The 18,131-nt window shown below is 32.9% G+C and overlaps 1 protein-coding gene across 1 annotated transcript; it reads left to right on the top strand.

Annotated features, from left to right (window-relative positions):
• Positions 1–5,572: 5,572 nt before the first annotated feature.
• LOC132035841 (receptor-like protein kinase HSL1) lies at positions 5,573–9,934 on the top strand. Its single transcript, XM_059425981.1, has 3 exons — positions 5,573–6,159; positions 7,111–9,260; positions 9,378–9,934. The coding sequence occupies exons 1-3, from the start codon at positions 5,744–5,746 to the stop codon at positions 9,746–9,748; spliced, it is 2,937 nt and encodes a 978-aa protein (XP_059281964.1). The 5' UTR covers positions 5,573–5,743; the 3' UTR covers positions 9,749–9,934.
• Positions 9,935–18,131: the final 8,197 nt, after the last annotated feature.

Here is an 18,131-nt window from a genome sequence, read left to right as displayed (position 1 = left end):
TTAATTTTGTAGGCATATTGGTGATGACACATGTTCTTTCATTGAATGCATAGAACGTATGTGAAATGCGCCTCCCGGGTTCTATTCCTTGTCAGATGGAAGCACCACTTTGCGACAAACTTTGCCATAAACTTAAGGGACATAATTATGTTAGTTCAAAGTGTGAGAATATGGGCCTAGGACATTTTGAATGTGCTACTACAATTATCCCTTACCTTGTCATTAGAACTTACATATAATTTTTTTAGTCTGTTCTAAAAATATAAAAATAAAAACATATATCAGATGATATCACACAAGCTAAAGATTGAATGAGAAAGTGATGTTTTGATCTAAAACTTTTCTAGTATTTGTAATTGCACCGCAAAAATCGTCTCTTAGTTTTCTAAGTTCTCAAAATTTAAGATCGTCAGAACCTAATTCTAAAACTAAGTGACCATCACCCAGTTAACTCGAATTGAGTGAACCCATAAAACTCATACTATAAGCAATAGACAAAAAAGTCTAACAAAGCTCGAATAACAAAATATCTTAAAATCCCTCAAGGTGTTAAGTCTATAATCTCATCGCATCTCATGATGATCTTTTTTTCTGAAATTGCGGGGGGAAAAACTCTCGAATTAATCGGCAATTTGTATTGCTTTAAGAAATTTTGTGTCAATTTTTATAAAAAACTAACTCATGATTTGTTAAAAGTTTAGCCAATAACCGGATCAATATATCCAAAAGTCATAGTGGTTGGTTCAAGAAAACGATAAGCAAATGATTATGAGTTTTAATTAAGCCTTAATGTAGAGCAAATTACTCTCGTTTAGGTGACATTTTGTGTCCCAATAACAATGAAACTTTTTTTTTTTTTTTGAAAAAAAAGGCCACAAGGGCTGATTTTATTAATTAAAGAATGAGAGTATCGTCTTTAATTTAATCAATTTAATTAAACCTTTCTATAGTTCAAATATATTTAATAATAATATTTTCATTTGTTCTTAACGACATGATTTTATAGTTACAGAAGTATCAAGGTGTGTTTATTACCATAAGTTCCAAAAGTATTTCTTGCTTCCTGAAATTTCGCGCATATTAAAACATCATTATATAAAATGAGGCCGATGAATACCAAATTTATTAAATGAACCTCAAGAATCAATTCAGTTCTTCATATATAGTTTATTAATTATTAATTAAATTGATTATTTATAGTAATATTTGTCTAAATTTTAAAAAATTAACTTTTAAAATATTTAAGTTGATCTAATTCAATTTGGCTTCAAAGTTTGCTTAAATTGACTCTCGGCAAACGAAAAGTGTCACATGAATTGAAACGTAAGAAAATTAAGTAGTAAAATCTAATAAATGTTTCAGTTTGAAACAAAAATGTGGCTTCAAAGTTACCAAAATTGTAGAATGACAAATAATGTAAAGCGTAATTTAATACTTTATCTGATTCATATTATTTGGTGTTTTTGGTTTACCTTCAAAAAGTCAAAAGTGTTTTCTGTAAAGTATACTTAATTAAATAGTACCAATTTAATATGATTTTTGATTATGTAAAAATTCACTTATCTAAATAAGATTAACTTGAAGTTTTTTTTTTAATTTTTTATGAACACCTTCTTTCTTATGTAAAAGGTTATTTTATTTTGAACTAAGTGTGAAAGCTAAAAATACCATATAATATAGATCGAGGAAAGTAAGGGAAAAGAAAATGTTCACAAAAATTACTTCAATTGAAACAATATGGAAGTAATCTAGGGGCAACACAAAAAAGAGACCCAAAATCTAAAAGTTGGGTAACGTGTCTCCTCCAAAGTCTAAATTCGGATTCAAACTGCGTAAGGTCCATTCGAGGGAATGAATCTCTATCCCTTATCTTTTTTTTTATATTCATAAAACTCGAAACTTCTAATTAAGGAGAATATTTTTGTCCCATCCACTCGCACCATATTCTTTATTTGGTATTGTCGAGTGAGTCACTTATTCACTATCTTGCGGTCTTGCCTTGTATTTGCATTATGCACTCTTATAAGTAATAGCCGCTTTGCTTTGATAGACAGACATTACTTTTGTCATAGTAATATATTGGTCCAAATTCTGATCCCCCAACCGCTTGATAAATTAGAGTACTGGACCATGTGCGACAAGACTCATCGTGGCATCCAATTAATACTTTTGGTTTTAGTCTTTCATGACCCCAAAAAAAAAAGTCTTCATCATGATTTTCAATTTTAACTTAATTTCGACCTCAAAATTTAGTAGCCTCTGTACCAAATTTAATAGACTTTTGAGTAACACGAACATGGAAGATGGATAACTTACTGTAAAATTAACTACAGGTCGTTTAAGAACTCAATCACCATATATACTGGAAGACTTGGCTCACATGGGTATATGTAAAAGAAACATGTGATATATAATAAAACATGTCTTGATGATATGTTTTTAAAAGGCTGTATCGAATAAAGTGACACGTGGAGTAAAAATGAGATACATGTACAGGAAAATGGCTCATGCTAATGGATGGAATTCATTTTCTTCATTTGGTAGAAAATGTTGGGTTTTAATGATTGGTTGAATGAGAAATGAAGGGAAGCAAATATGAAGGGAAAATGAAAATTTTGAATTGTTCATTTATTGCTTTTTGGAAGAAGCATTTCTACCACATTAGTAGTGGAAAAGAAAGTTTTTGTGCTTATATATAGAAGCACATCTTCTAGCTCATAAAGAGTTGAGATGAGGACCTCCCACTGTCGTCGTCACCGCGCAGCTTTGGATTTGGTCAAATGATCTAATTGATTGATAATCTTTTTGGATAAAATTTATTTAGTTTTAATTATTTAATTATCTATTAATTAATTATCCAAATCATGATTAATATCCACGATCTTTTTCCGGATTAAATTTAAAATTTTCCCATCGTTCTTAGCAGGACTGTTCTGAAAGGTTGCAAACCTTTTTAGAAACAATGCCCCAATTGCTATAAATTCCTAATAAAACTCAGACTTTTCAGTTTCTGTTTTTTCGCTTTCTGAAATTTTTTCAGATTCTGTTTAAGTTTGTTTTTCAGATACAGATTATTAACAATCTTAAGGAAATTATTATATATATATATATATATATATATATTTATATTCTGTTTCTGGAGACTAAAACCTTCTGGTTTTCTGCTCCGTTGGAATTTTTCTAGTCCAACTTGTAACTTCGTTGGATTATTAAAGATCATAACAGTGAAACGATTTGAAGAACATAAAAACTTCATCGTTTACTTGTGATGTAAAACAGTTTGAACATATATATCTTCACTGTTTACTGTTCTGTTTTTGTTTGCCATTAATTAGATTGTTTGTCAATTATTGATAGAGATAACGAAAAATGGCAATAGAAAAGGATGTCAGTGCCTCTACTCTAATGGAGACTGATGAGACAGCGACTGTTGCGGCTACGAATGTTGCCTCGTCAAGCCGTTCAAGTACTGCACATGCCATGGCACCGGCAGAAAAACCAGGAAAATTTTCTGGAATTAACTTCAAAGGTTAGTATCAAAGAATGTTCTTTTGGTTGACCACTCTTGGTATGCAGAACTTCACAAACAAAAACCCTCCTCGTTCCTCGAAGAAGAATGCCGAAAATCGCTTCATGGTTGTTGAGGCTTGGAAGCATTCGGATTTCTTATGCAAAGGTTACATCCTCAGTTCTTTAGAGGACTATTTGTACAACGTTTACAGTTCTACTAAGACTTCAAAGGAATTGTGAATTGCACTTGAAAAGAAGTATAAAACCGAATATACATGCTTGAAAAAATTTGTGGTTGCCAAGTTTCTAGATTATAAAATGATGGACAGTTAGACTGTTGGAACCCAAGTTCAAGAACTCCAAGTCCTTATCCATGATCTTATTGCTGAAGGTATGGTAGTTAATGAAACATTTCAAGTTGTAATTGAGAAGTTGCCTCCTTCGTGGAAAGACATCAAAAACTATCTCTGTAACGACCTTCCCGGTCATTATGGAAAATCTAAGATCACTCTACCAAATAGAACCCTCCCAAGTATAGAGCAAGCTGATAGAAAATCAAATATAGAAGTCTCAGAGCTGAAAACTTAGCTTGCTTGTGATTATTGTTTGATTGTATCGAGTCCATTGGGGGGTGATGTAGGAAATTAGACCTCTGTTGGGGATTTCGAGGCCACAGTGAGTCCGTATGGTGTTTTTACATTAATGTGCGTGTTTTGTTTGTATTTGTGAGGCCTTGGATGAAGTGTTGTGTGGTAGAGTGAAATACTGTGGAAATCAGCGAGCTCACTGGTTCAGTGGCACCGCTACGACGAACGAAGTACCGTAACGGCGGAGCCACGCGCGAGCGTATCTCTCGTCGGCTAGCGAGGGAGCTATGGGAAGTGGGGTGACATTTATGGCGGACGTTCGGGACCGTGGCGGCTGCGCTATGGCGGGTCCGTGACCGCCATAGCGGAGGTGAGCATTTAATTGGTGGTCCGCTACAGCGGTACCATGCCCTCTATAGCGAGACCGCTGCAATGGATAGAATGACCGCCGTAGCGGTCAACGGGGACATAAAGAAGAGAATCAAAATTAAGAATTATATAGCAAACATTAGTATTGGGTAAATTTTCATAAAAGGTCATACAACCATGGTGGATGATATTACAACAAAATCACTATTTTCCCACTGAAGTTTCTCACTGCGTGACTATTTTCACTAAATGTCGGTGGGAAAAAACCTAAATAGTAAGTAGTATTTTCACACGAAAAAATTAGGAAGTTTCTCAGCATTTCAATGGAAACTTGTTTCCTACTATGCGTTTTCTTAGTGAGCTAGTTTGATAGGAATGAGATAAAAATATCATATAAATGTAACACAAATTTCTCACTGGATGTCGATGAGAAAAAAATAATATTTCTAGTAGTGTGAAAAATGAATTAGAAGGACGCTTTTCTTCTGAAATTTCAAAGTTCACTTTTTTTTGTTCAAAGGGGATGGAACTGTAAGAGTCCCCACATATACACCAAATTGTGGCAGAGAGAGTTTACAGTAGTGCTGAAAAATTCTTCTAAAACTACTGCTTTATTTCCTTTTCAATTTGACTACACTTACATGCTCATGCTAATGTTGCTGCTCTTACCACTAATGCACTAACCATATGCAATGGGGAAAAACAACATTTCCAGTTCTTCCTATTCCCAAAGCCAAAAGAACAGAACCTTATGCAATTTAATTCCATATGCGAAATAAAGGAAATCTTTTTTGTTTTTTTTCTAAATATTCTAAGGTTGAGTCAATATCATGGTAAGAGCAAAGAGGGCATTCGGGTATAAGATTATAAAGTTGAGTAGCAACTTTATGCGCATATGAGTAGCAACTTTATGCGATAATTTTCAAACTAATGAATCACTAATTTAAACAACTAAAAACAAGAATAGTTGTTTATCAGGACCACATCACATCACACCACAACGGACAGTATAGGCCCCAAACAAGTTGGACTATTTTTCCACATTTAAACCACTCTCGTCCTTTCCCAATCCTACGTACTGTTCCCCCGAAGACTCAACTTTTCTTCACTAAAGTACAAGACAACAACGCCATTTTCTTATCCCATTTCTTTCCCCACAAAATTCCCTCCATACCTTATTTTAACAACCTCAGCAAACACCCATTTCACCATTTTTACATGATAGTAGTAGCTACTACTATAACATAAACAGTCTTTTTCTCTGTCCATGAAAAGCCATGCAAATGCAAATATTCATCTTCTTTTTTATTACTCTTCCTTTGGTTATATGTGCTCTAAATCAAGAAGGGTTATATCTACAAAGACTCAAACACTCTCTCTCAGACACACAAGGTGTAATATTTTCTACTTGGTCTGAACATGATCCTACACCATGTAACTGGACAGGTGTCACCTGTAACAACAACGCTGGCGTCGTTGGCATTAATCTTTCCGGTGCTTCTCTAGCCGGACCTTTTCCTGTTTTCCTATGCCACTTACCTTTACTTTCATCACTCTCTCTTTCCAATAATCTCATTAACTCCACTCTTCCACTTACTATTTCTGAGTGTCGTAGCCTTACGTACCTTGACCTTTCTCAGAATCTCCTAGGTGGCACAATTCCCGAGGCAATCGCTGATTTACCATACCTCAGGTACTCAGTTTGAAGCTCATTTTCTCATTTCCCCTGTTTTTTTTTGTTTTTTTTTTCTGGGATTTTTTCGTTTGTGGCCTGTCGTCTAAATTAATTATAGACAGTAGCCAAAATATACAAAACATATAAGGTTCACTTTTAGTTATCCATTATACTAAAAAAATATTTTTACTTTTAGCATAGCATATCAAGAGAAAACATAATTTTTCATGTTTTATTCTTAGCATTAATAATTACTTATTCCCTGAATTATTTTCCAAGATCTAAGACTAAACATCAATAAATATGAGTATTATGGAAAAATACACATATTGATTATTGTTTCTTAGAGATGTACAAAGTCTAAACTAGACAAGTAAAAATGAATAGAAGGAGTACATTGATTATGTATATATTATGTATATTGTATCTATATTTATGTACACAATATTTCTATTTTATACTTAATATACATAACCTATAAGTTTGCTGGCTATTTAGTAAATTAGATCACCAAAAGGCATTTGGACTATAACGATTCCTTTCTTTTTTGCCTTAAAATTTTCTAACAATACCACTAATTGGGACTAAAATTTAGTTATATCTTATGTGCATTTGGGTCTGTTTATAGGCAAATATAGGAACATTAAGTGTTTTTAAAAATGAGTATGATATAATTTTGAAAATTCGTTGCATATGTACACTGTACACACAATATGGAACTGTAAGCATTTGATTCAGCTGCACCGACAAAACTCACTCAGATCTGCTTGTTATAATCTATTTTAATTTGGACTATATATGTATGTCGGTAAAAAACTAATGTAAAAATTCTCTTTGGTGTTAGAGAAATCAAATTAATGCAGATGGAACAAAAAGAATATTGAACATTAATAATGGACTACACCTAACTTGGCATTGAGATTTTGTTATTCTTGTTGTTTCATTAGTATATTATGATTTTTATTGCAGATACCTTAATCTTAGCGGGTGTTCTTTTTCGGGGAATATTCCAGCAAGTTTTGGGAGATTCCGGCAACTTGAGACTCTTGATCTAACTGAGAACATTCTTACTGGTAAAGTTCCAGCTGTGTTAGGTAATGTAACGAGTCTCAAGAGACTTGAACTCGCTTACAACCCGTTTGTACCGAGTCATTTTCCTCCAGAACTCAGTAACTTAACGAACCTTGAGACATTATGGCTAAGCATGTGTAATCTTGTTGGTTCAATTCCACTTAGTATTGAGAAATTGAGTCGATTGACTAATTTCGACGTGTCCAATAATGGACTCGTTGGATCAATACCAAGTAAGATTTCCCAGCTTAACAGTATTGTCCAAATGGAGCTTTACAATAATTCCCTTACTGGAGTTTTGCCAATGGGATGGTCTAACTTGACTAAATTGAGAAGGCTCGATGTGTCCACGAACAAGTTAACCGGGACGATTCCTGATGAGTTGTGTGAGTTGCCACTTGAGTCACTCAATTTGTTTGAGAACAAATTTGAGGGGTTGTTTCCAGAAAGTATAGCTAAGTCTCCTAATTTGTATGAGCTTAAGTTATTCTCTAACAGATTTTCTGGTTCATTGCCTAGTGAACTTGGAAAGAATTCAGCTTTACAGAATCTTGATGTTTCATACAATAAATTTTCTGGTAAAATTCCTGAAAGTTTGTGTGAAATGGGAGCTTTAGAGGATCTTATTATGATATATAATTCATTCTCGGGGAGTGTTCCGGATAGTCTTGGCAAGTGCTGGAGTTTACTTAGGGTCAGGTTTCGGGGTAATGAGCTATTCGGGGAAGTCCCAACTGAGTTTTGGAGTTTGCCTCAGGTTTATCTCTTAGACCTTTTTGGCAATGCATTTTCAGGAAATATATCACACATGATTTCTGGTGCCAAAAAATTGTCTAACTTACAAATATCAAGAAACAAACTCTCAGGGGTTATACCTAGTGAAATAGGACAATTGAAGAATTTAGTAGAGTTTTCCGCGAGTCATAATGAGCTAACGGGAGAAATTCCGGGCACATTAGTGCATCTAGGGCAGTTAGGAACACTTGATCTTAGTTTCAATGAGCTATCCGGGGAAATCCCCTTGGGAATTCAGACAATGAAGCAACTCAGTGAGCTTAACTTAGCTAACAACGGATTTTCTGGGGAAATTCCAGATGAAATTGGGACTTTGCCAGTGCTTAATTATCTCGATCTTTCTGGGAATTACTTCTCAGGGGAAATCCCACTTAGCATGCAGAGTTTGAAGCTTAATAAGCTAAACTTGTCTAGTAATCGCCTGTCAGGGATGATTCCGGAAATTTTTGATAAGGGTGTTTATAGAAATAGCTTTCTAGGTAATCCAGGTTTGTGTCAAGGTGTTGCTGGTATTTGTCCTAGCAAAGGTAGAGGAGAGAATGAAAGATACTTGTGGACTTTGAGAGCTATTTACACAGTTGCTGGCTTCGTTTTTCTTGTCGGGATTGCTTTGTTCATTTGGAAGTACCAGAAATTCAAGAAGATTAAGAAAGGAATCACTATGACAAAGTGGACATCGTTCCATAAGCTTGGATTCAGTGAATTTGAAATACCCGATGGGCTAGATGAAGCCAATGTTATTGGAAACGGAGCTTCAGGAAGAGTTTACAAAGCTGTTCTAAGCAATGGCGAGGCAGTAGCAGTCAAGAAACTATGGGAGAGAACAGTTAAAGATGAAACCCCTCATGGACACGAGTTTGAAATTGAAGTTGAAACTCTGGGTAAAATTAGGCACAAGAATATTGTGAGATTGTGGTGCTGTTGTGATACTGGGGATAGCAAGCTCTTGGTATACGAGTACATGCCAAATGGAAGTTTGGGCGATTTGCTGCACAGTTGCAAGGCCAAATTGTTGGATTGGCCGTTGAGATTCAAAATAGCTTTAGATGCAGCTGAGGGTATATCTTATTTGCACCATGATTGTGTTCCTCCAATTGTTCATCGGGATGTTAAGTCAAACAACATATTGCTGGATGATAAGTTTGGAGCCAAAATTTCAGATTTTGGCGTGGCAAAAATTGTTAATTCAGCCAGCAACGGTGGAGTCGAATCCATGTCTGTAATTGCTGGTTCCTGTGGTTACATTGCACCAGGTATAATTTAATCATTTTTGTCGATACATTGGCATTTTTAACTTAATTTTCGGAAAGATTGCATTTTTTTTTAAGTAGCCAAAACTAACATTAGCTAGTGAAATTCATTGATTGCAGAGTATGCCTATACACTTCATGTGAATGAAAAGAGCGACATATATAGCTTTGGAGTGGTCATTTTGGAGCTGGTGACAGGCAGAAGACCAGTTGGTCCAGAATTTGGGGAGAAAGATCTAGCTACTTGGGTGCTCACGACCTTGAACGAGAAAGGAGTCGATCAGTTGCTCGACCCAAATCTGAATTCTAGCTTCAAAGAACATATATGCAAGGTTCTTGATATTGGTCTATGTTGTCTTAACCATATTCCAGCTAATCGTCCCTCAATGCGCAGAGTTGTGAAAATGCTCCAAGAATCAGTTCCTTATAATGTGCCAGGAATGGAACACAAGAATGGTATACTTTCCCCTAACTTTCCAAAGTCAGTTTAGTTATTAGATCAAGTAATAGAGCAGCTGTGTTTCCTGTCAAGAATTGGCAAGGAAGAAGCTGCATAATGATAAATTATTAGTCTTTTGCAAGAATTAAGCATATTGTAATATTGTACTCTTTGAATTCTACAACCCTTTATGAATCTATATTATGAGGATTCATCATCAATTGATAATTTTTACGCTGGCTGTCAGCCTACCACAACCCTCCTTTATCTGGGCTTAGGACCGGCTATGTGAGCAAGCTCCCACGGGCGAAGTTTGCCCACAACCCTTTATGAATCTGCTATCATAAATGCCAGGTGGGGTACTGAAAGTTCTTGCTTTATGACTAAATTCTAATTGAGAGGATAATTATTCTTAATAAATGCCTTTGATTAAGTTTGTTCAATTTTGGTCCTACTTTGCTGTCCCTCATTCACTGAACTGGGGCCTTTAGAAGTAACTCCATAGACAAAGTTGCCTGTTTTTTATTGACTTTGATAGCTTATGTAGATTTCTGTCTGTTGACTAAATTAGGTTTTTGAGGAAAAGAAATCAAAGATATTTAGAACCTGTTTGGTGACAGTCAGTGGGGATGTTCAATTATTAGAATAGGTACATGACTATTTATTGAGGCAGCATGAGTAGTTAAAAGGTTGTTCTATTTAAGTGAACTTCGTTGGCTGAAAGGAATTTGGGTTTGAATTCTGCCCTGAGCTAGTGGGAACTTGGAAACACATTGAAAATAACTTCATTTTCTTCCAACTGTGACTTGATATTCATGGATTAAATGATGGGTTGCAATACTAAGGGACCATAAATTTATAATGACAATGAATTTAAGTTCTATATAGTGATTGTGCAAAATATCTTTATACTCTCAGAATAATTTGAGTGGTTTATCAATTTAAGATTAATGTAGATACTTACATGCAGCTGGTTTAGATCTCTTGACTGTATAAATAACTTATACAATGCTACTTATTTTTAAAATTTATTTCGCCAGACGTTTTGTTTGTCTAGTAAATAATACCTCACATTTCCTTATGATTGACTCCTAATTTTTTTTTTCATGAATGACTCTAGGAAATTAGTAAGAACTGAATGAACAATCACCAATTACATATCACTAAATAAAACTGAATATATGCCTCCTTTATAACTTTAGTGGGCGTAATCGCAAGCTTATACGTACTTGTTTGTAGACTCTTTATTTATTCTTTTCCTTTTATTTGAGTGAGCAACTTTAGCCTTAATTACTGCGCATCAATTTTTTTTTAAAATTATTACATAGGGATTAGGGGAAGAGGAAACGAGAGAGGGGATTACAAGGTGGGGGATCGAATTCTCACCAACAAGGTGAAAGTTCAGGTAGTCAACCAACTGAGCTATTAACATTCCCTCACAAAGACATCGATGGTTTGGAAGAAGACACAAAAAAAGTATTTACTACAAAAAAAAACACAGCACGTAATATTACTTGTATATAAGATATAACCTTCGAACCCTATGTAAAGAATTATTTGAACAAATGGGATTGTTTGCTGATGGTGTTTAACTTTTATCCTCATTTTAGAGTAACTTAGATTCAGCGACAAACCTTGTTCTCCTTCCTAATGTGATTCAACTCAAACTTTAATCTATTGCAAGTGAGAATTTGCTGTGTATCTCTCAAATACTCGTTTCTCACTCCATCTTCTCGTAATTCTCTCTGTCTCTCTCTCTCTCTCTCTCTCTCTCTTTTATTGTTGCATATTTTTGTATCTTATGTATCTAGAAAGCATGCAATCCAACTGCATAAGCATTTGAAATCGAGACTTTTGCTTTATGTATCAATTCAATTTCTATTACGGCTGCACATGGACCGAGTTGGTTCGGATTTTTTAAAGATCAAACCAAATCAATTGCATCGGGTTAAATCTATACACCAAACCAAACTAACAAAAGTCAGGTTTTTCAACCTCGGGTTTTCTCGGTTTTTTCGGGTTTTTCAGGTTTTTTTCGGTAAAGTCTAATACAAAACATATAACTTGTACTTCAAATATTTCTTTAGTCCTAGTAAGATACGACTATCTAATTAAGATATTTATTAAGAAAATAACACAAAACGTGATGAGAGATGACATTGTACTAAAACATTCAACGAAAAAAATTAATGAAATTGCATAAAATAAAATTGTCATAATCTAAAAGTACTAAGTCATGCTACAATAAATACAACTAATTTATAAGGCATGTAGAAAATGATCATAATCGTAGGGGTCGTTTGGTTCAAAAACAAATTACGGCGAGATAAGTTATCTTTATTAATTACGTTGGGATAAGTTATGCTGGGATTAGTTATTCTAGAGTTATTTTTTATTGACTATTTGGTATGTTGGACTAAAAATATTATACATTAGATAATTTCTAAAAAGATGAGGTTTCTTCCTTATCCCGAGATAACTTATCCTGGGATCACTTATTCCACCCTTTGGCAGGTATAAGTTATCCCAAAGACTATTTTTACTCCTGAGATAACTTATCCCATGATTACTAACCAAATGAGGGATAAGAAATTGCTAAATTCTTATCCCAGGACTATTTATGTTTATCCTTCATACCAAACGACCCCTTAAACTACTAAGTCATGCTAAAATAAGTACGGCTAATAAGTATTAACTACATGACTAGATATTAAAGAAAAAAATAAAATTAAGTTATGTATTTTCACTTTCTAAACTAATATAAAACTAAAGAATAGATATCAAAATTATTGTCATTCCAGTGTTAGATATGAATTTCTTCTGTTAGCATTAGTATTGATTTGATTTTTATTGAGTTTTATTTGAGTTACTAATATCATTGAGCTATAAAACTTATTAAACCATTCAAAATTCTAATTCCAAGCTTGAAATAACATGTTAAAAGACAAAAAATTATGAAAAAGTTAAAGAAACATTTATAAATTACATTATAAATAAATATTTCTATGTATAAAATATGTTTGAAATTTTATAAATGTAATGTCGGGTTGGTTTGATTCGGTTTGACTTTTTTTTAGCTAAAACCAAACCAAACCAATAGTGTTCGGGTTTTTCTTTTTAAAACCAAACCATGTCAAACCAAACCACTAGTCGGGTTTTTTTCTCGGTTTGGTTCGGATTATCGGTTTGGTGCGATTTGTCGGTTTGCTTTGTACACCCCTAATTTCTATGTTTCAATTCTATCTCGGACGGAAAAGAATTTTAATTAGAGTTAAGAACAGTTGAACGACACAAATTGGGCAAAACTTGTGAACAATTTAACAATAGATAAAATGAAGATAGTATACACTATTGCGAGTCCGCAGCAGAACTTGTGAATAATTGAACAACATGGGCAAATTTTGCCAATACGATAAGGCTTTTGAATATTTAACAAGATAGATAAAATGAAAATAATATCAAATTGCAAAACATGTGAATCGAATAACACATGCCACATTTGCATCCAATAAAACCCGTGAATAATTTATGGTTATGGACACCCGATATAACTTCTGAACAAGATAAATTCTGTCAATTCACCATCCTTGTGAACAATTTAACAAGGCATGTACAGTGAAGAGTGTACAAAGTTATGCCTGGCTGATATAACTTTTGAAAGTGTATAATTTCTTTCCGTTGTTAGTGCCGAGATTATTGTTATTTTTTCCAAAATCATTAAACGGGAGACAAAATTTAAACAGCTGCCACAACTGATCCTATTTGTTCAAATCGCCAACCACAGACAAAGACCACGGGTTCCACTTTTGCAAGAATGACCACCCATATAAAGGGTGACTTTGAATATTTGGCCACGCCTAATTATTTTTCTTTTAAAAAAGTCATCTTTAAGAAAATCCACGTGGCAAAACTTTGGTTATCCTGTATCCATTGGGCATAAATTAGTTTGTCTATCAGGCAGGAGCTGGGGACATATTAATAAGACAATAAGTTACACAGGGTGAAGATTGTGTAATGTGTATGATGTTTTATCTAGCAAATTTAATAAGTAGGGCCAAAAGTTCAAGATCACTACCACAATATCTTATTTTTGCAAGGAAAACTATGTATATATACATGTTAAAGAGAAATATTTACTAAACGTGACGATAGTTTTTCTTATTTACAAAACATAACGATATTTTATGAAACATGACGGATTTTCATATATTTTTCGTTTTTTAATTTTATTTTCAGAAAATAATTTTATTTTAAACTTAAAAAAAAAAAATTTAAAAAATTTTTTTTTTTTTTTTTTGCTCAAAGGCTTAAAAAATTACCTCAAAATTTTTTTGTATGAAAGTTGTATGAAAAATGTATGAAATGTGTAGTGCAAGCGAAATTTTTAATATAGTTTTTCATACACAAAATGTGAATGAAATTCTAAGTCTTGAGCGAGATATACACATTTCATACCATTCTCATACATAAAATTTTGAGCGTAATGTTTAAGCGTTGATCGAGATATACACATTTCATACGTTTTTCATACACAATATTTGAGCGAATATTTTAAGCCTTGAGCAAGATATACACATTTCATACACAAAAATTTAAGCGATTATTTTAAGTCTTGAATGTTATATCAAAGTTGTATACAATGTTGTTGTAGTTGTATAAATTTTAGAGAAATGTAACATGAACTTTATACACGAAAATGTGAGCAAAATTCTAAGCCTTGAGCGAGATACAAATTTCGTACCGTTTTCATACATGCAATTTTGAGGTGATTTTTTAAGCCTTGAACGAGATATACACATTTCATACAGTTTTCATACACTAAATTTTGAGCGAACTTTTTAAGCTTTGAGCGAGATATACACATTTCATACAACTTTCATACATAAATTTTTGAGCGAAAAAAAAAATAAAAAATATATTTTTTAAATAATTTTTTTTTTAAAAGTATGTTTGTTATAGGGTTTGTAATGTTATGTTTTGTAAATAGAAAACTATCGTCACGTTTCGTAAATATTTCTCCTTAATATGTATATATACGTAATAGGTTATGGCCCGATTAGTTTTCTGCCTTTCTTTTGCAAATGAATGAAAAAATTGTTGGGAAACTTACACAATTACTAGTAAATAAGTATTAAATTGTATAATCTATAACTATTTTTTAATTTACAGAATATAGAATATATACCCTATAAATGAGTAAAGAAGAAAATCTTTAAATATGAAATCTTCGTATAAATGAGGTAATTAAATGGATAAGTTATAATTTTCCTTCATTTACGTAGTTAGTTCTTATAAATTCTCCCTTTCTACCTATCAATAAGGAAACATTATCATCAAACCCTAGAAATACTCCACCAAACAAACGTTACAAATACTCTACATTATCTTCTTTTGAAGATTTTTTCACTTTCCTTTTGAATTTAGCCTTCAAACATAGACAGTGTCAATATAACATATATTGAACATAATATACTATATACTATATATATGCATATATGGCATCGATATATTATTTAAGTTAAGTTAAGCATATAAGTCCATCGATATACTATATATTTCATGCAATGCATTAATATAAAAATACCTCTGATGAAAATTTCGAAACATATATACTAATAAGTGTGTGTGTGTGTCATATATATATATATATATATATATATATATATATATATATATATATATATATATATATATATATATATATATGCATCAATATAATATTTCCTCTATATTGATATTTTAGGAATGTAAAAAGTTGCATTTGTGTAATTAAAAAGTTAAAATTTTAAATAAATTGCATTTAAGTAATTTTTAGAAAGTAGTTGTAATCTTTTTAATTACCATTTTTAAAAGTTGTATTTATGTGACTTTTCCAAAATTGTTCACTAATTAAAAAATTTGTTTTCCATTTTTCCAAAGAAATTTTTCCCTCCTCCACATGGATTCAATTTTTTGTATTTAAAAAAATTTCATTTTTTAAATTTGATGTGATTTATTATAATAAACTATAAATAATATAATTTGTCACGACTTCATTTTGCACCTTAAAAGGCGAGAGAAATGAGCTGAATATATATATATATATATATATATATATATATATATATATATATATATATATATATATATATATATGATATAAGTTTAATATCTCTTATTGAAATTTATATATGGCCATCAATTTTATTAAGTAGCTCCTGTGTGCATCATGTTCATACTAAGTAAACATTTTATAATTAGTTTCACAATAACAAAGGTACTAAAGAATTGAACTTTCAATTGGATTTGATAACCTGTCCAAGATGAAGTAAATAGGATTGGAGCTTACCACGACAAGCTAGACCTCACGTTCAAATAAAAAAATTCGATTTTGGCAAATAGTTAACTAATCATGCTTGCTAAAGTTGATATTAATTAAACTTTTTTGCAATCACCATCAACCCTTTAACATAATCATTCATCAGTATTTACTTCTAAAGCAATATCCCTCTCTTCTCTCTCCTCAAAGTTTCTTTTTCTTTTTGGGACGATCTTTCTGAGGCTGATCCAGAATTTCAAATTTACGGATTTTGAATATAAATTTTTTATTTATTGTACTGATTAAAGTATTTATGTATGTGATTTTTTTCTACAAATATGCATAATTTGGATTAAAATTACTAAGTTTTGTCGATACGTGCCCCTGATCTCTTATTGGGTGGGGTGGGTGGAGGATGGCATTAACCGAAGACTTTTTCGGTTTTCTTTTCTTTTTGTTTGCACTTCTTTTTGGCTTATTGTGTGATGAAGCTATAGGTGGAGAAATATTAATGCTCTTATCACGTGTCCAAAATCTTCAAGATTACAAAAGTTGGGTTCTGAATGATTGCCCAAAGGTGCAGGAATTCTTTAAGAATCTGGTTTACCATATCTACAAGAATCCAATTTTTCCAGGTTTGCGTAAATTGAAAATACCAAAAAATATATATTCGGTGGTTGGATCATGGATCCCTTTAATTTATCTTCTTCTTTTTTTTTTTTTTTTTTTTTTTTAGGGTCAAACCTCTCTATAATAATGCCATTGTCTTGACATTTTTTGTCTGCTATAGTAAAATATTGTTACAGAGAACATATTATATAACGTAAAATGAAAAGTTGGTTCAAAACTTGGCCATTATATTGAAACATTTCTATAATAGTTCTTCTAGAGAGGTCTGACTGTACATATATTAGGAGTAATTGTAAAAAATGGAAAAGGAGATGCAGCTTGGAGTGAAATTACTATGACTGTTTGGTACAAAGCCACCAACTTTAGATTTGACAAATTTGGAATGTAAATTCAGCAACCAGAAAATGCAAAACTCTTACACCCCTTACAAAACTTTTGAATGGAATAAGACAAGGCTCAACCACCACTATCCTAGTTCGATATCCTACAAATTCAATAATTTGACTAGACAAGAAGCTCAAGATGTTAGTTCAACTTATATATATAACAATATAAAGTTTCAACACAAATGGTTTCTCTAACAAACAGGTTTTTTAAATTTTTTGTCTGAGCAAAGCGTCTAAGGTCTCTCGGCCTGGCAGCCCTTGGGAAAGAATATGTCGTTCTTGACGGACGGTTGTGTGCTAGACATTACTAGCCTCGGGCGAACACTGTCATACCGGCGACACCATTCATGGCACGGTGCTCACGGAAGGTGGTGGGTGACTCTGATACCATTGTTACAACCTAAGGAGCATCACACTTCAAAAGCTAGCTATTGACATGGGAGAGTCCAAGACTATATAACCCATCAACACATAGTAGTACCGATGTGGGACTGGAACATATATAACATCAGTAGGTCCAGAATAAGTGTGATCATATTATATGTATCGTTTTTAATATATTTTTGTATATATATAATTTGATGTGAATGCAAAAAAATAAGTTGTACCACCAAAACGCACTCTAGATTTACTTCGGCTAGAAGGTTACCTCCGGACAATCTATACGTTTGGTTCAACCAAGTAGCTTTAGTCCAAAACCTATGTATGTATTAAGAAATCCACTAGATATGTAAAAAAATTAAACGCAAACTCAATTACTAACACCTGATATCCCTAGCGGCTATCCCAAAGTTAGAACCCATAAAATTCATATCTTAGTTCCATCTCTATCTCTGTGTGTGCCCAGGTTTCTTGCATTGCATGAGAAGTTTAAGTGAAGCAATGGAATTATTGTTGGATGTTAAAGTTCCTCTTGTTTTGTTTCTATCATACCCAAAGTTGTTTGTCTTAGGGTACACTCTAGGGTGACATTAGAACTGTAACTGTGTGTCTGGGGGGTGGGGTGTGTGAAGGAGCTAATACTAGGTTGCCCTATTTACACTCAAGTACTTTTAAGTTTTACTCCTGTTTTTCTTTTTTATAATTTTGTTTACCAATACACGGTAAACTGTCTTTGTTAA

Source organism: Lycium ferocissimum, chromosome 11 (assembly GCF_029784015.1).
Source record: "Lycium ferocissimum isolate CSIRO_LF1 chromosome 11, AGI_CSIRO_Lferr_CH_V1, whole genome shotgun sequence".
NCBI lineage: Eukaryota > Viridiplantae > Streptophyta > Magnoliopsida > Solanales > Solanaceae > Lycium > Lycium ferocissimum.
Note: the sequence above shows the minus strand (reverse complement) of the source record. Positions and strands in the feature narration are given on the sequence as shown.